The 19,026-nt window shown below is 54.1% G+C and overlaps 1 protein-coding gene across 1 annotated transcript; it reads left to right on the top strand.

The window, feature by feature from the left end:
* Positions 1 to 13,881: 13,881 nt before the first annotated feature.
* Positions 13,882 to 17,804, top strand: LOC136458427 (protein QUIRKY-like). Its single transcript, XM_066458363.1, has one exon. The coding sequence runs from the start codon at positions 14,270 to 14,272 to the stop codon at positions 17,480 to 17,482; it is 3,213 nt and encodes a 1,070-aa protein (XP_066314460.1). The 5' UTR covers positions 13,882 to 14,269; the 3' UTR covers positions 17,483 to 17,804.
* The last annotated feature ends 1,222 nt before the right edge of the window (positions 17,805 to 19,026 follow it).

Below are 19,026 nucleotides of genomic sequence, written 5' to 3'. Positions count from 1 at the left end.
TTTTTGGTCCCTTCCGTTCGTGTATCCCAACATCTTCTCACGTTTTTCTCTAGGGCTCTGGTCACCGGTGTTAATTTAACCCTGTCCAAATCGGTCTCTAGCACTCACATATGTGGAGATTTTCCTAATTCCTACGTCGACCATCTTTTCCTTCTTAGCTCAGATTTATTTTTGTTTTTTTAACGTCCGTCCGGTTTCGTCCGAGTATCAGATACTGCCTTTGTTTTTGTTTTAACGTCTATACGTCTCTCGCCTTTCCAAATCGAAAGAGATCAGGTTTGTCCGTCGACCATCTTCTCCATCCTTTCTGCCATCAAATCAAATTTTCGTCCAGCCGGTAAACAGTATTTTTTGTGCGTGTTCTTATTTAGTTTTCGTCTCCGTTTCTTCTTTTTCTGTCCTATCGTTCGAAGGTGTTTTATAGTCCGTGCGGGTCCCCTGCAAAGGAAAGTGTTGCCCCGTCCACATCCCGTGCCTCTTCCATGACTTTTTAATTCTTTCTTTTCTATAAAAAAAATAATGAGCATAGTATTATGGGCTTTCGAAACTTCAGCCAATACGTAATAAATAAATATTTTTATTACTAAGTGATTAATGTAATTTTGATTATAAATAAAATACTATAATAACATAAATCAGTTGATGGCCTAACTAATCAAACTATAAACTAAAATCTTGAGCTGTTTGTCTTCCAATCTAATCAAATTAAATGTTTGTCCAAGTTGTTCGTATATATATATACCAGTACAACTCTAGACACGGTCTGACATGTGAAAATCGAGCATGGTCTAGGGCATAATTCATACTCATCAATAGAGAGACCAATTTTTAACATGATGACGACTGACCCCTTGCCGACTATAATAAAATATAAAATCATATATTTTGGTGGATCTTCAAAAGAAGTCACGGAACTTAATATCTAACTACATCAACACCTCAATAGTATGAAAACTAAAGTTATGATATATAATACGAGTAAATATGTTTTATGCCTTACAACAAAATAAAAAATATATCAAGGTTGTATTTTAATTCAATAGAGAATAAATAAGACATTGTCATATTATTGCTAATATTTACTTATATTATGAATGCCATGGTCATCATAAAATAAAGTAAACTTCTAAATTTTATAGAAATGATAAAAATTAAATGGATACATAACATTGCTCATCCTTGTTTCCATTCACAAGCCTGTTCGTTTGTGATTGGTACAGGAACCACTCACAACATCAAAAGTAGCACCTGCGACTGCTGCAACTATGCAGCAAGCTAAAGCAAACAAGTTGAATGTTTGATAATGTCGACCAACAAATAAATATTTGTAGTTTTGTCGTACGTTGTGATCGGAGGTGGCCTAGCACTCAATGACACATGGTTGATACTGGTTCAGCCAACGTGCCCTACGTCCAGTTTGAGTCGGTCGGTGACTTTATTCCTGAGCCCATGTGCTCGAAGTTTGCAGTGGGGTTACAAACGAGAAGGAGAAAGATGAGGGCACAGGAGGTCCGGTTGGCTCTGGTCGGAAAGGCCGAGAGCGACAGGAGCTCGACTATGAGCTAAGTGTTCAAGCGTGTGCTTGAGGTCCAAACCTGACGGTCATGTGGTTGTGAACTAGTGAACTTGATTGATCTAATGAAAATGGAATGACTTTGATCAACTTGGATCAACTTGGGTTAACCGAGTCTATTGGGAGAGAGCGCATCCCCTTTTATAGATGAAGGGGATGGCCTTATAAGTGAGAGGGAGAGACTTCGTATGTTTCTAAGTCTTGCTGCCTACGACGGCGGGTACAGGACGACTGTAGACGCCCACAACACTGTTGACGTCAGATGCATGTGGGAGGTTTGTGTCATCTTCTTTGGGCGCGGCAGACGTAGGCGCCCGCCATACTGTTGATTCTTGGAGGCATGCAAGGGGTTTTACCATGTTCCCGGTATGGTAAAAGCTGGCGCCCACAACACTGTCGATGCCCAGAGATATGTGGGGGGGCTTATCGTATGGGAGTTTTAATGGAGCCCACAATACTGTAGGAAAAATATCGGCGCCTACAACACTATTTGTGTTAGGACGGTTGTGGAGCACTGTTCCTGCAGGTGGACAGGGTATGGTCCCTGGCATCGTGGTTTGACTTGTGTGCCTTACCTTGCTTTCTCCGTTTGTTTCCTAGTCCCTTCCGAGCGGGCGTCCCCGGTCGGTTGGTCCCAGTCGGCTCTGGTTGTGCCGGTCAGAGAAGAGCAGCGAGCAGGATCTTTGCATACCTCGGTCGAAGATGTGGGGTCGGAGTCAGAAGTAGTGCTTTGGCTAGGCCTTCCGGTCGGAGAGACATCGGGAGGTGGCTGGAGACCGAAGTGAGCGCTCTGATCGGAGAGGTGGGTCGAAGTCAGAAAGCAGGCACCGTTCCTTCTCGGCCAGGCCTTCCGGTCAGTGATTGGATCTCCCTTTTGGCCCGTTGTTCCGATACTTGGGCTGGCCCATGAGTTGCGCGTTGTCAGCTTGGGCCGAGCCTTTGTTTGGGAAGCCGGTCTGCGAGGACCCCGGGTTTATGAACCCGACAGGAGCCCCTGAGCCTTCAGGCGATTTGGGTAGAATCGTCTGGGGTTTTTTTGCCTTGACAGTGGATGTGCGCGAGCACACCCGTGGGTGTAGCCCCTGAGCCCCCGGCCAGTTCAGGCAGAACCGTTTGGGGGGCTTTTCGTGTCGCTAGCGGGGGAGGTTTTTATTTCGTCGGTGGGGTGTAGCCCCCGAGCCCCCTGGTGGTTCGGGCGGAACCGTCTGGGGGTGTTTGTTTATCGGGCGTGTGTGCGTGTTTTTTAGTTTTAGATGGATTTGTCAACCAAAGTGTCATTGTGCAGTCGAGGTGGTTAGTTTTGTTAGTTTAGGGATCAGTTGAGATGGAACTCGCTGATCCTGGCGTCGGTGCGCGCCATGGGATCGGGCAAGGCAGTTAGTCAAGGGATCAGACGAAACAGAGCTCGTTGATTCTGGCGTCGGTGCATACCGTGGGATTGAGCGAGTCAGAGTCGTGGATCCTAGTGGGGCGAGTTTGGGGTCGTAGACCCAAGTGTTTTAGTGTGCAGTCAAAGCGTAGCTAGATGGGACAAGATCGGGGTCATAGACCCAAGTAGTTTTGGAGCGCAGTCGAAGCATAGCCGGATGGGGCGAGATCGGGGTCACAGACCTAGGTGTTTGGAGCGTAGTTGAAGCATAGCCGGATGGGGTGAGATCAGGGTCGCAGATCTAGGTATTTGGAGCACAGTCTAAAGGGGCGAGTTTGGGGTCGTAGGCCTGGGCTTTTTGTGTCTTGAGCCCCCAAGCCTTGTTGGGCCTTAGTAGGGATCGATGTGAGTTGTGTGCGTTACCCCGTCCTCGGTTCCTCACAATCGAAGGGGCTGAGTTTTGTCTCTTGTCCCGATTGCTCAGGCTCGAGTGACGCGCTTGGTGAGTTCGCTAACAGGTATGATCGAGTGGAATCCGGGTTCATCGTTCATGACGGGGTCGGCATAGCCCTCTTGTGACATTCCGCTGCTCCTTTACCTACAACCCGACATATGCCTGGGTTGTTCCGGAGACCGACCCGGGTGGCCTAACGGCCTCCCCTCAATGGAGATTCTGTGGGCTTGGCAAGAGGTTCAGGATCGAATGAGAAGGTTGAGATAACCCTATCTGCTAGACTAGGCAAGGGCTGCATGGGGCTCATCTGCATTTTTCTCCCTTGGCTTTGTTGTTGCTCATGTCGAATGAGGCAACTACCACTTCATGACGCAACATGGAGTGTTGTGATGCATTTCGCTGCATGTGCGATGCTTAGTTCTCGAGCCCCGGATGGTTTAGGGCCTGAATCGTCCGGGAGGCATGGGCGTATAGAATGAATGCGCATATGGATGTATGAAATCATTATAAAGAAATAGAGGGAGTTAGTAGTGTTTACCTTGATAACTTGAGTGACGGGATTTGGAGAGCTTCAATTGGAAACGTCCGACCAGGACCCGTGCTCGTCGTTCGTGATGGAGTCGGCATGGCCTACATGGGGCGTCCCTTCGCTTCCTACCTGTCGCTTAGTGTGTTTTTCTGAGCCGTTCGATCGACTTAGGAAGCCCGATGGTCTCTCCCAGCGGAGATCCTGTTTTGGGTTTTTCCAAGTCCCGTCTAGGGATACGGAGAGCTGCCTGTGTGTGGCGACACTTTGGTTTTCATGCCTGGTCATGCGATAGTGATGGGCCATACCCAGGCCATGTTTCGTCTCACCAGGCAGTGTTCTGTCTGACCTGACGTTGTTTCATCGGCCAACGTGCGTCTCATCGGTCAAGATGTGTCCCATCGTTTCCCATCCGCATTGAATGGGGGAAGGGGAGAGTATTTTGCTCTGATTTTTTGGCCCTCTTCGGCTGTCGTGTTCCTTCCTTAAATAGGGGGAGGGGGAGGGCTCTCCATCGTAGTCCTTTGCCTGTTCTTCAACTATTGTCTCTCTTCCTCCTTCTTCCTCATCGAGAGTGCCTATATGTCACGGCGATTCCTAAGTGAGAGAGGGGGTGAGCGAGGGGAGGACTTATAGATTCTTTCGTGAATCTAGAGTGTGATGTCGAGCTAGAGGCTGCCTGGGACAGTGCTGGCCGTTTTTGCCTGAGAAGGGGCGGCTTCAGCTGAAGGGGGAGGCGTGCTGGATTCATCTGCAAGGCCTTCTTTGGGATGGAGCCGTGTGTGGACTTTATCCGGTGGATCTTCGTCAGGCAAGCCTTGTCGGAGGGGGAGTCGCTCAGGATCATGCCGGTGGAGGGTTCTGCGCCTGCAGCTGCTCGGGTTGGCTAGTTAATAAAGTTTGATGAGATCTCTTCTAGCCATGGTGGCCATACCCTGGTGGCCGCGTCCCTGCCTAGGAGCTGTCTCGACTACATGAGAAGGTTAGGAGCCCCATGCTCTTCTACTAAGCATCTATGGGTGTGACGCCCTTGAGGTACCCATCCCGCTCATTGAAGTCGAGGAAGCGAAATAGGGTAGGTCCCTTGAGGTACCCATTGTGCTCACCGAAGTTGAGGAAGCGGAAGCGGGTAGGTCCATTGAGGTACCCATTGCGCTGGTCGAAGTCGGGGGAGCAGAACTGGGCAGGCCCCCAGCGGTGGTGGTTACGTTCGGCGGTGTTCAGGCGATGTCATCAAGCGGCCGCAGTAGTATTTAGAGTAGTAGTAGAAAATGTAATAGTTGAGTTCATGGGTGAGTCCCCGTGTGAACAGTTTTTTTGTATCAATGAATACATCAGTACCATTTTTTATAGGATCACTATCCGTTCCTTGTTTTTATCCTAGCATATCTTTTGTTTTTTGTCCTTCCTTTTTCATACATGCCCATTAGTTCTATAGGCTACAGCTTTTTTAAGAGCCTTGGCATGACCCACGGGGCTCGGCTGCTCATAACCGTAGGTCATGGCGGGGTACGTTCGGTTAGGAGTAAGAACAAAAGTTACTTAGGGTAATCAAAGGAAAAGAAATGCGCTCCTGTTTGGGGACGAAGTTGTTTACCATGTGACAATAAAAAGGAGAGTAAAAATGAGAGGTAGTATTCAGTATTGTACCCTTATGGAGCCCTCAAGCGACCCGAGCTGAAAGTGTTCGAGCTGGGGTACTTTATAGGGGTAAGTGTTGACTAAAAAGTTGTTAGACCAAATTTAGGGGAAAACGACATAGCTGTTCAATGTTTCAAGTGTTGGTGGGAACATTGCCATTGTTGTCCTCCAGTCGGTTGGTGCCTGGTTGGATTACTTTGGTCACCGTATAGGGCCCTTACCATGGTGGAGAGAGCTTGTGTTTTTCCTTTGTTGATTGGGTCCTCTAGAGTACAAGATCACCGACTTTGAGTATCCTCCCTCTGATCTTCCTTTTGTGGTACCTACGGAGGGTTTGTTGGTAGCGAGCGGAGCGAATGACAGTCATCTCACGGGCCCCTTTGAGCAGGTCAACTGCGTCTTGTTGAGCCTCAACGGCTCGGTCGTAGTCAAAAGACTTCACTCTTGGGGCGCTGTGGTCGAGGTTAGAGGACAGCACTGCCTTAGCTCCGTAGGCTAGGAAAAAGGGTGTGAACCCTGTGGATTAGTTTGGGGTCATTCTTAGGATCCAAAGGATCACTGGGACCTCTACAACCCATCGCCCGGCGTACTTGTTGAGTCGGTCAAAGATGCGTGACTTAAGTCCTTGGAGGACCATGCCATTAGCACGTTTGACGTGATCGTTAGTTCATGGATGTCCGACCGAGGCCCAGTCGATCCTGATGCTGTATCCATCACTGAAGTCTAGGAACTTCTTTTCGATAAAGTTAGCCCCATGGTTAGTGATGATACAGTTGGGAACGCCAAACAGGTAGATGATGTCGAGGAAGAATTTGACTGCCTCCTTCGAGCAGATATTGGTGATGGGCTTGGCCTCTATCCACTTGGTGAACTTAACAGCTACTATGAGTAGGTGAGTGAAGCCACCTGGGCCCTTTTTGAGGGGCCCCACCATGTCAAGGCCCTAGATCGCAAATGGCCAGGTGATGGGGATGGTTCGGAGCTCCTATGCTGGCAAATGGGTTTGCCAAGCATAGAACTGGCATCCTTCACACCTGTGGACGACCTCCTCTGCATCTCGTAGTGCTGTGGGCTAGTAAAAACCTTGGCAAAAGGCTTTTCCGACTAGCGACCTTGGGGCCACGTGATGTCCACAAATCCTAGCATGGACATCGAGAAGGAGCTACTTTCCCTGGTTGGTGGGGACGTACTTCATGAGTACTCCTGACAGACTCCATTTATAGAGCTCGTCACCGAGCATGATGAACGTCTTGGTGTGTCGAGCGATCCATTGGGCTTCAGTCCTTTCCGGTGGGAGAACCTCCTCGAGGAGGTATGCGAGTAGCGGTGCTCGCCAGTCGGTTTGATCGAGTGCCAATACGGCGACGTTTGTGGATGACATCGTCACGGAGGTACTGGGATCAGAGCCCCTGAGCGCTAGCTTAGCATTGGGGTCGAAGCCCTCGGGTGCTGGCTTGGCGTCGGGGTGTGTCTGGATCAGACCTTCTAGGATGCGGGCGAATGGCTCGTGGACGTTGTTGATGAAGACCCCGCTTGTGGATGGATCCCTCCTAGCAGCTAATTTCGCAAGAAAATCAGTGGCATCGTTGTCCCTTCGAGGGACGTGATGTAGCTCGATCCCCTAGAATCTGTCCTCGAGCTTGCGTACCTCTTGGTAGTATGTTGCCATGAGGGGGCTTTTGTAGGAGGACTCCTTCATGACCTAATCAATGACTAGCTCTGAGTCACCGTGAACGTAGAGTCGCGTAGCACCAAGCTCGATGGTGATGCATAGTCCGTTGATGAGGGCCTCGTACTCCGTGGCATTGTTTGAGGCTAAAAAGTGGAGGCGGATGGCGTAGTGGAGCCTACTACCGTTCGAGGAGATCAGAACCACTCCAGCCCTCGAGCCGGGTGCCATTACGGACCTATCGAAGTACATTGTCCAGTACTCGTGGGTGACGTCCGAGGTCGGTAGCTGTACCTCTATCCATTCGGCGATGAAATCCACGAGAGCCTGAGATTTAATGGCGGTACATGGGATGTATCTCATGTCGTGGCCCATGAGTTCGAGTGCCCACTTAGAGATCTGTCCCGCGGCGTCACGGTTGTGGATGATGTCCCCAAGTGGGTATGAAGTGACGACCATGACTTCGTGGTTGGTGAAGTAGTGCAGGAGCTTCCGGGTCGCCATCAGCACGGCGTATAGGAGTTTCTGCACCTAGGGGTACCGGACCTTGGGGTCGATGAGTACTTTGCCAACGAAGTATACGGGCTACTGGACCTTAAGTTGGTGTCCCGGCTCCTCCCTTTCGACGACCAGTGCGACGCTTACCACATGGTTGCTGGCCACGATGTAGAGGAGAAGGGGTTCTCCTCGTTTGGGAGCGATAAGGATCGGGGCTACGTCAGGGATGCTTTTAGGCTCTCTAGGGCCTAATGGGCTTCCTCAGTCCAGATGAAAGTGTATGTCTTTTTTAGGAGCTTGTAGAGTGGCATCCCCCGTTCGTCGAGTTAGGAGATGAATTGACTCAGGGTAGCCAGATAGCTGGTGAGCCTTTGCACGCCCTTGATGTTGCATATGGGACCCATGTTGGAGATGGCCGTGATTTTTTCAGGGTTGGCCTTGATGCCACGCTCGGACACAATGTATCCTAGCAGCTTCCCCTTTGGAACCCCGAAAACACATTTTTCAGGATTCAGCCTAATGTTGAACCTTCAGAGGTTCATGAACGTTGCGGCCAAGTTTGTGATCAGGTCATAGGCTTGAGCTATTTTGACCACTATGTCATCAACATAGACGGCGATTGTTGGTCTTGGCTGCTCGGTTTGGTTAGGCTGATCGAGCGGGTCGATTTGGTCGGTGAAGCATTACTGCATGCACCTTTTGTAGGTGGCGCCAATGTTCTTCAAGCCGAATGGCATGGTTACGTAGCAGTATGGACCATACGAGGTGATGAATGAGGTTGTGAGCTGATCAGACTCTTTCATCATGATCTGGTGATAGCCTAAGTAGGCATCCAGAATGGAGAGGATCTCGCAACCCGAGGTGGAGTCGACTATCTGGTCTATGCGTGGCAAAGGAAAGTGATCCTTCGGACATGCTTTGTTGAGGCCAGTATAGTCAACGCACATCCTCCACTTCTCGGTCTTCTTTTTAACAAGAATAGGATTGGCAAGCTAGTCAGAGTGGAATACCTCTCTGATGAATCCAGCTGCTAGGAGTTTGGTGATCTCTTCGCCTATGGCCCTACGTCTCTCATCGTTGAAGCGACGTAGGCGCTGCTTGGCAGGCTTCAAGCCTGGGATGAGGCGTAGTGCATGCTCGGCGACCCTCGTGGTATGTCTGGCATGTTAGAAGGCTGCCATGCAAAGACATCGCGGTTGTCACGCAAGAAATCGATGAGCTCGCGTTCCTATTTGGCCAGGAGCTGGGTCCTGATCCGAACTATCTTGGTTGGGTCGGTGGGGTCAATTCCCACCACCTTGGTTTCCTCATGTGGTCAGAAGGCCATCGAGGAGGTTGGTTTGTTGTAGTCTGGGACTGCTAGGATCAACGATTCCCCGAGCCATGGGAGCTCGGACGAGTTGACGACCGCAGTGGCGAGCTCGTAGTGCTCACAGTCATACGTGAAGGCATGCGAGAAGGCGCTGCTCATGGTGATGATGCCATTTGGTCCTAGCATCTTTAGCTTGAGGTAGGTGTAGTTGGGGATTGCCATGAATTTGGCGTAGCATGGCCGCCCCAAGATGGCGTGGTAGGATCCTAGAAAGTCCACCACTTCGAAGGTGAGAACCTCCGAGCGGAAGTTGGCTCGACTGCCGAACGTGATGGGCAGGTCGATCTACCCGAGTGGGTATGCCTGCGCTCTCGGGATCACTCTGTGGAAGGGAGAGCCCACCAGGCGGAGCTCCGATCAGGGGATGCGCATGGTGTCGAGGGTGTCGATGTAGAGGATGTTGAGGCCGCTGCCTCTGTCCATCCGCACCTTGGTGAGGCGCTTCTTGTGGACAATGGGGTCGAGACAAGCGGGTAGCGTCCTAGTCTCACGATGTGGGAGGGATGGTCCCTCTAATTGAAGGTGGTCGAAGATTCTGAACAGCTAAGGAAGGATGGGACAATCGTCTCAGCGGCGCATGCCTTCCTATAGCGTACCTTGTGCTAGCGCTTAGACTAGATGACGTCGGATCCACCAAAGATCATGATGCATTCATCGGCGTTAGGGAAACCGTCTCCGTCCTTGCCCACCGTGTCTCCTTTCTTGGCTGCTGCCTCTTTGTCGTCCCCTTCTTTTGGCCCACCGGCCTGTCTTAGGAAACATTTTGAGGTGCTCATAGTCCTTATAGAGGTGTTTGACGGGGTAGGCATGGTTGGTGCATGGGCTATCCATGAGTTTGTTGAAGTGGTCAGGCAGGCCCTGTTGGGGTTGCTTGCCCGTGCGGTCAATTGCGGCAACCAACGCGGTGTTGTCCGGTCAGTGCTGGTCCTTTTTGTTCTCCTTGCCCCTCTATGTGGAGGGGCCCTCGCCTTGGTCCGTGCACTTGGCCTTGCCTTTGTCCTGGCCTCCATTGAAGACCGCTCCGACCGCTTCCTCACTGGAGGTGTGGTTAGTGGCGACGTCGAGTAGGTCGTAGGTGGTACGGGGCTTCTGGCATCCAAGCTTGTGGATTAGGGACTCGCAGGTCGTCTCGGAGAGAAATGCGCTGATGATGTTCGTGTCGATGACATCAGGGAGGGAGTTACATCGATGGGAGAACCTACGGATGTAGTCCTGTAGAGACTCGCTAGGCTACTGCTGGCAGCTCTTGAGGTCCCAGGAGTTCCTAGGGCAGACATACGTCCCCTAGAAATTCCCGATGAAGACCCTCTTGAGGTCTGCCCAGTCGTGGATGCTGTCGTATGGGAGGAATTCAAGCCATGCCCGAACATGTTCCCCCCACATAGATGGGGAGATACTAAATGATCAAATAGTCATCATCCACCCTTCTGGTGTGGTAGGCGAGCCAGAAATCTTCGAGCCAAATACTGGGGTTTGTCTCCCTAGTGTACTTGGCGATGCTAGTGGGCGGGCGGAAGCGCTATGGGAATGGCGCTCTCCGGATATGGCAGTCAAAGGCTCGTGGCCCCGAACCCTCAGGGCTAGGACTCTGATCGTCCGGTCGGCGACCGTGCCTGGGGCGCGTTTCACCGCTCCCCTCGATGGTTGGGCTGGGATATGTGTCACCTACTCTTGCCACCACTCGGTGGACATCATCATCGTATCGAGCCTGATGCCGGTTGCTAATGATGTTGCGAGCGTCCTAGTGCGACTGAGCCGCTTGTGTACCAGCAGTCGGTGTGGGGCAGGCGCCAGGTCGGACCATGGCATGGCTGTCGCACCTAGCGGTTGTAGCGGCGAGCGAATGGAGCGATCTATCTAGCGCGTCCCTGTTCCCCCGGTGGGGAGAGAGGGCACATGTTGGAGTCACGATGTGGAGCTTTCCGCCTGTTGAACAGCGGTGGCTTCTATGAGAACCCGGAGGTTCTGGTAGACTGCCCGCTCCTAGGGGTCGACGGGCTCGAGAACGCCGCGTAGAAGCATTGCCGCAGCAGCGATGTTCTGGCCAGCCTGAGCGAACTGTGGGAGATAGTTTCCCTCATTCATGATGTCGTGTTGGACCTGGCGGGCGTGACCCTGGGCACCACCCGCCGGGTCATGCGCATGGGGCGCAACGTGCTGTACCGAGCGCACCGGCGCAGGCGGCGGCTGGTTCTGCCGCCGTTGTCGTAATTCCTCGGCGTGCGCTTGCGTAGATATGAGGGCCCCGCGCGTGGGTCCGGAGGGGTGTGAGTCTGCGTAGATTCCACAACCACTGGCAGCTATCCTAGAGCGTCCGCCATAGCGCACTCCTGGGACGAACGGTGGTGAGGTGCCACGTCGCCGATGCTGGAGCCGTCGCTCTCACCCTCATCATCCGGGAGTTCATGGAAGGTGGTGGAGGCATAGCTCGCCATTCTCATGAATTCAGATGTGAGGGGGGATGACGCCGACATCCTTTGGAGCACCAGAGCGTATGCATCCGCGTGGGGGCGTGAGGCCGTAGGGGAACCGATAGTACGGTGTTCGTGGCGTGGGCAACATGGTCCCTCCGGATGATCGGTGGGAGATAGTAAATAAAGAGTAAATAACAGTATGCATATTACTTATAGTGGGGTTTGAGCAGAGAGCTTGCTCAAAATGAAGCGCAGATACTACGCCGTCGAAGTCATCGTGCGTCCCGGAGCCGGTGGAGAGCGCCCCTCCAATGGGCGCTAGAATGAGTGCCTCCTCATGGAGGTGTAGTAGCCGAGCCGGTCAGCGACGAAGTCCAGGCTTCCGAAGAGGAAAGCCCGGGATTGCTCAAAGACGGGTGGAACCCACATCCCAACATGTGAGAGTGCAGGAAACTCTAGTGAGCCAAAGCGAATCGTATCGTCCGAGCCCACCACGGCGAGGGTGGTGGAAAAGTGGGCCATCCGATGACCAAAAAAGTGTTGAACGTACAACGTCTTCCCCACGGACGACGCCAACTATCGATGTAGAAAGTGACCAACAAGTAAATATTTATAGTTTTGCCGTACGTTGTGATCGGAGGTGGCCTAGCACTCAATGACACAGGGTTTATACTAGTTCAGGCAACGTGCCCTACGTCCAGTTTGAGTCGGTCGGTGACTTTATTTCTGAGCCCAGGTGCTCGAACTTTGTAGTGGGGTTACAAACGAGAAGGAGAAAGATGGGGGGCACAAGAGGTCTGGTCGGCTCCGGTTGGAAGGACCGAGAGCGATAGGAGCTCGGCTATGAGCTAAGTGTTCAAGCGTGTGCTTGAGATCTGAACCTGGCAGTCCTGTGGTTGTGAACTAGTGAACTTGATCGATCTAGAGAAAATGGAATGACTTGGATCAACTTGGATCAACTTGGGTTAACCGAGTCTATTGGGAGAGAGCGCATCCCCTTTTATAGATGAAGAAGATGGCCTTACAAGTGAGAGGGAGAGAGTTCGTATGTTTCGAAGTCTTGCTGCCTACGATGGTGGGTACAAGACGACTGTAGACGCCCACAACACTGTTGATGTCAGATGCATGTGGGAGGTTTGTATCATCTTCTTTAGGCACGGCAGACATCGACGCCCGCCATACTGTTGATTCCTAGAGGCATGCAAGGTGTTTTACCATATTCCCGGTATGGTAAAAGTCGGCGCCCACAACATTGTCGATGCCCAGAGGCATGTGGGGGGCCTTACTGTATGGGAGTTTTAATGGCGCCCACAATACTGTAGGAAAAATATCGGCGCCTACAACACTATTTATGTCAGGGCGGTTGCGGAGCACTGTTCCTGCAGGTGGACTGGGTATGGTTTCTGGCATCGTGGTTTGACTTGTGCGCCTTACCTCGCTTTCTCCATTTCTTTCCTAGTCCCTTCCGAGCGGGCGTCCCTGGTCGGTTGGTCCCAGTCGGCTCTGGTTGCGCCGGTCGGAGAAGAGCAGCGAGCATGGTCTTTGCATACCCCGGTCGGAGACGTGGGGTCGGAGTCGAAAGTAGTGCTTTGGCTAGGCCTTCCGGTCGGAGAGACGTCCAAAGACGGCTGGAGACCGAAGTGAGCACTCCGGTCGGAGAGGTGGGTCGGAGTCGGAAAGCAGGCACCATTCCTCCTCGGCTAGGTCTTCCAGTCGGTGATTGGATCGCCCTTCCGGCCCGTCGTTCCGATACTTGGGCTGGCCCATGAGTTGCACGTTGTCAGCTTAGGCTGAGCCTTTATTTGGGAAGCCGGTCTGCGAGGGCCTCCGAGTTTATGAACCCAACAAATAGTTTTTTTTGTCTTCCATTACAACGCACGGGCATATTTGCCGGTGTCTACTAAACTTAGATCGACACTGAGGAGGTGGACGCTACGGTAGGTCTAAGGCCACCTGGCATCTCTATGGTTGGTTGGTAGAGACCATGAAAGGTGAATGAGAAGACCCACGCCAATACCCATCATAGATATTGAGGACATACGTAAGACCAAGATGAAACATTGATATCTATTTTAGGTGGCGAGCAGGAGAGAAAAGAAGTGAAGTAGAAAAGCATTGTGACGCCACTTGTAGTTCGAAGAGATATAAAATCAAATTTACATTTTATGATAACCTTTTTTTTTGGTGAACGGATCTCTTTGGCTCTTGTTTGTTTTATGACAACTAGGAGATGTGTCTATTGAAAGAGGTTAGGTCTAGATTTAATGGTGGAAAAAAAATCAGCCAAGTGATATATATAGGTAAGCAGAGCGTATAACCAGTACTTCTGGTGCTGGGTGCAGCCGTGCACAGAACAGAAAAGGGCAGGAGGAAGAAGTCGCCAACGAGCGCAGCGGCGGCGCCACCACCGGCACTTCCCACCGCATGAGCGCACATTCAAAAGCGCCAAGAAACAGACCAGATTCTGCCCGCACAAAGCTGAGAGCTTCCACGTCAAGAAAGACACCAACTTCTTCTCCTCTCTTCCTCTGCGCTGCCCCTCTCTCACTCTAGCACACATTCTCCCTCCCTCGCCAAAGCACGCTAGCTCTCCCCAAAAAAGCAAAAGGAGCTACCACTTGATCGCTCCACCACCCCACGCCGACCGATAATAAGGAACCGTATTCCCTTCGCCGTCGCCTTCTCGCTTTCTTTTTCACACCGTCGCCTAGCTCAATCACCACCCTCCCCTGCTTGCTTCCGCGGTTACACCCATGGCGGCCGGCGGTGGCGGTGGCGGCCCTCCGCCGCCGGGGCCGCCGCCGATGGTGCGGAGGCTGGCCGTCGAGGTGGTGGACGCGCGCAACCTCGTGCCCAAGGACGGCCTCGGCACGTCCAGCGCCTTCGCGGTCGTGGACTTCGACGGCCAGCGGAAGCGCACGCGCACCGTGCCGCGGGACCTCAACCCGCAGTGGCACGAGCGCCTCGAGTTCGTCGTGCATGACCCGGCGAACATGCACGCCGAGGCTCTCGACATCTCGCTCTACCACGACCGACGCTTCAACCCCTCCGGCGGCGGCGGGGGGAGCGGCAAGAACCACTTCCTCGGCCGCGTCCGCATCTACGGCTCCCAGTTCTCGCGCCGCGGCGAGGAGGGCATCGTCTACTTCCCGCTCGAGAAGCGCAGCCTCATCAGCTGGATCCGCGGCGTGGTTGGACTCAAGATTTACTACTACGACGAGCCTGCAGTAATGCCCCCGCCTCCGGAAGAAAAGCCGCCGGAGCAGGCCGACAACGCGCCGCCGCCGGAGGTCCCGCCAGAAGCGCCGAGAGAGCTCCCAGATATGCCCGCGCCGACTGAGGCCGCCGTTGAAGTGCAGCAGCCGGCGGCGCAACCTCCGATCATTAACGTGGAGGAAGCGCACATGCACTCACCAATGATGATGCCGCCGATGCACGGGCCGCACGGCCCCCACGGCCCCATGATGCCGCCGCCGGTACACGGGCCACACGGGTCAATGAAGCCGCCACCAGAGCCGCCGCAGCCGGAGCCAGGGCCAGCGCTGGAACCGGAATCCAGCGACCAGTACCCTCCCGAGGTGCAAAAGACGCGGATGGCCACGGAGCGCGTCCGCGTCGTGCGCCACCCGAGCGGCGGCTTGGGCCCGGATTACTACGCGCCCTCTCCCCGCGTCATCCCGGGGCGGTTTGTGTCCACCGGCGAGTCCGTGGAGCCGGTGCAGTCGTCGTCGTACGACCTGGTGGAGCCGATGCGCTACCTCTTCGTGCGCGTCGTGCGGGTGCGCGGCATACGCGCCTGCGAGGGTCCGTACGTCAAGGTCCAGGCCGGCCCGCACTCGCTCCGGTCGCGGCCTGGCCGCGACGTCTCCGGCACCGGCAACCCCGAATGGAACCAGGTGTTCGCCATCAGCCACGCCAGGCCGGAGCCCACGCTGGAGATCTCCGTGTGGGACGGAGGCGCGCCCTCCCCTGCCGAAGCCTTCCTCGGCGGCGTGTGCTTCGACCTCTCCGACGTGCCTGTCCGCGACCAGCCCGATGGCCCGCTGGCGCCGCAGTGGTATAGGCTCGAGGGCGGCGAGCCCGGCATGGTGACGGGGGACATCATGGTGGCGGTGTGGATCGGCACGCAGGCCGACGACTCGTTCCCGGAGGCGTGGAACACCGACGCGCCGTACGCCGCGTACACGCGCTCCAAGGTGTACCAGTCGCCCAAGCTCTGGTACCTGAGGGCGTCCGTCATCGAGGCGCAGGACCTGCGCGTCCCGGCGCCGCTGCCGGGGCTGCCGTTCGACGTGCGCGTCAAGATACAGCTTGGCTTCCAGTCGGCGCGGACACGACGGTCAGTGGCCAGCAGCAGCGGCTCCGCGTTCGCGTGGTCCGAAGACCTCATGTTCGTCGCGTCCGAGCCGCTCGACGACAACATCATCGTGCTAGTGGAGGATCGGTCCATGATCAAGGAACCCGCGCTCCTCGGCCACGCAACCATCCCGGTGACCACCATAGAGCAGCGCCTCGACGAGCGGCAGATCGTCGCGTCGAGATGGTTCACCCTCGAAGGCGGGACGTCAGGCATCGGCATGCCTCCCGGCAACGCCGGCGGCCCGCCGGCTTTCTACTCCGGGCGGCTGCACCTTCGGCTCTGCCTGGAAGGCGGGTACCACGTGCTCGACGAGGCGGCGCACGTGTGCAGTGACTACCGGCCGACGGCGAAGCAGCTGTGGAAGCCGCCGGTGGGCGTGCTGGAGCTCGGCATCATCGGAGCGTGCGGCTTGCTGCCGATGAAGACGAAGGGAGGCGCCAAGGGGTCGACGGACGCGTACTGCGTGGCCAAGTACGGCAAGAAGTGGGTGCGCACGCGCACCATCACCGACAGCCTCAACCCACGGTGGAACGAGCAGTACACGTGGCAGGTGTACGACCCGTGCACTGTGCTCACGGTCGCCGTGTTCGACAACTGGCGCATGTTCGCCGGCCCCGGCGACGAGCGGCAGGACTACCGCATCGGGAAGGTGCGGGTGCGCGTGTCCACGCTGGAGAGCAACCGGGCGTACACGGCGTCGTACCCGCTGCTGGTGCTGCTGCGGTCGGGGCTGAAGAAGATGGGCGAGGTGCAGCTCGCCGTGCGGTTATCGTCACCGGCGCAGCTCCCGGACACGTGGGGCACGTACACGACGCCGCTGCTGCCGCGCATGCACTACCTGCGCCCGATCGGCGTCGCGCAGCAGGAGGCGCTCCGGGGCGCGGCCGTGCGCACCGTGGCCACGTGGCTGGCGCGCTCGGAGCCGCCGCTGGGGCCGGAGGTGGTGAAGTACATGCTGGACGCGGACGCGCACACGTGGAGCGTGCGGCGCGCCAAGGCCAACTGGTTCCGCATCATGGGGGTGCTCGCCTGGGCCGTGGGTCTGGCGCGGTGGCTGGACGGCGTGCAGCGGTGGCGCAACCCGTCGACGACCGTGCTGGTCCACGCGCTCTACCTCGTCCTGGTGTGGTACCCGGAGCTGGTGGTGCCCACGGCGTCGCTGTACGTGTTCATGATCGGCGTGTGGTACTACCGGTTCCGGCCCCGGGGCCCCGCCGGCATGGACGCGCGGCTGTCGCAGGCCGACACGGTGGACGGCGACGAGCTGGAGGAGGAGTTCGACCCGGTGCCGCCGCCCGAGGTCCTCCGGCTGCGGTACGAGCGGCTGCGCACGCTGGCGGGGCGGGTGCAGCGCGTCATGGGCGACGTGTCGGCGCAGGGCGAGCGGCTGCAGGCGCTGGTGAGCTGGCGGGACCCGCGCGCCAGCCGGATCTTCGTGGGCGTGAGCTTCGCCGTGGCCGTCGCGCTGTACGCCATGCCGCCCAAGATGGTGGCCGTGGCCAGCGGGTTCTACTACCTGCGCCACCCGATGTTCCGGGACCCTATGCCCCCGCCGGCGGTCAACTTCTTCCGCCGCCTGCCGAGCCTGTCCGACAGGTTGCTCTGACATCTGAGAGGCTGGGAGCGAGTGGTGCGACGGCGCGAGTTTTTTTTTTCTATTTTATTTCTCTCTCCCTCACCCTGATTATTCTCCGTTTCGCTGTAACAATAACGAGCTGTGCGACCAGTGTATCGGATCGAAGAGGATAGAACAACAAAATTGAGATTAGTGTATTCATAAGCAAATATATAGATAGTGGTACATTCCAAAAGGAACATAAAGATAGTAACAATATAGCTGTCATGGCAATCTGCTACATTCGTTCAGCATCGTCAGTATACATCTCAATCTCATTTGAAATCCGTTGAGCTCAGAAAAGGATGGTTTCATACGGATATCCATTTTGCCAGTCATCAGCTGTCTTGCTCTGCTCACAGATCAGAGGATCCATTCCTCGAATTCAAGCCATAGTATCGTTAGATATACCATAGTATGCTTATTTGGTACTTCCCTCCGTTTTCGTTTACTTGTCACCGAACTTTTACCATGTGTTTTTTCTGCAAAAGATTTGTAGATACATCAAGTTTTCACATATATGATCCTTCATTTTACATACTTGATTATTGGTATATACTTTGAAGTATCTAAGATTTTTTAGAAGAAAAAAGGGTTGGCCAAATCTGCTACGGTAAAAGGTTGGTGATAAGTAAACAAAAACCGAGGGAAGTATTATAGTTTTTTTTGCCTATAAATTAGATTAAACTTAAAAAAATTGACTTAAGATAACCATAAAAGTTAATTTATTTGTGATGGAGGAATTAGTTGTTAGCCCACCTTCTCAAGTGTACTGCACCCTGAATTGCAGCAGCTTCTAACAAAGCATAAAAAATGCATTCTCTAGTGTAGTTTCAAGAAGTAGGGACAGGGGCCTTCCGCTGCTAGTAAGGTCCTCCCTCATTATGCATTTTTAGCCCTAAGAATGGCTCTCCCCACCCTCACCGTGCTCCCCCCCCTCCACGCCGTCCCCCTCCGCCGGCAACCATGGGCTTCGCCAGTGATCCTTTGGTGACTGTTGATCATCATGGGATCCTCATCGGACCTGGTCGATCGACTTGATTTCGACCGGGGTCTGGTGTTCCAAGATGAAGTTCGGCAGCGCTTCAAGTCGCCGGTACATCATCCGCACCCTTCACCTGATGGATCTTTCTTCCTCTTGGTTACTTTTCGGAGATTCCTGTTTCGTTTAACGGAGGAATCAGTCGCTCTCGCTTTGCAATCTTGTTTGGGTGGTAGGGCTCTAGATTTTCATGTCAAATTTTTCAGCAACAACCACTTCCGTTTCTTGGTTTTCTCCAAGGAGGTTGGGTTCCATATTTATAGACTCTGTCACATCACAACTTCTAGTTTTGATGTGTATTTTCATCTCTGGAACAATGGCACCCCTCATTGGGAGAGAGAAAAACGTGCCTGGGAGATTGAACAGGAGAAGGAATGGACCAAGGTCCTCTCCAGATCGGCCAAAAAGGAGGCCAAAAAGAAAGGAAAGTTGAAACATGTTCATTTTGCCAAACCAGTCGTTCAATCTCCTCCCAAAGTCAAGCATCAACAGA

Source organism: Miscanthus floridulus, chromosome 6 (genome assembly GCF_019320115.1).
Source record: "Miscanthus floridulus cultivar M001 chromosome 6, ASM1932011v1, whole genome shotgun sequence".
NCBI lineage: Eukaryota > Viridiplantae > Streptophyta > Magnoliopsida > Poales > Poaceae > Miscanthus > Miscanthus floridulus.
Note: the sequence above shows the minus strand (reverse complement) of the source record. Positions and strands in the feature narration are given on the sequence as shown.

What these genes read in the sequence shown, in the direction of transcription:
- LOC136458427 (XM_066458363.1), top strand. Translation starts at nt 14,270, where the DNA reads ATGGCGGCCGGCGGTGGCGGTGGCGGCCCTCCGCCGCCGGGGCCGCCG.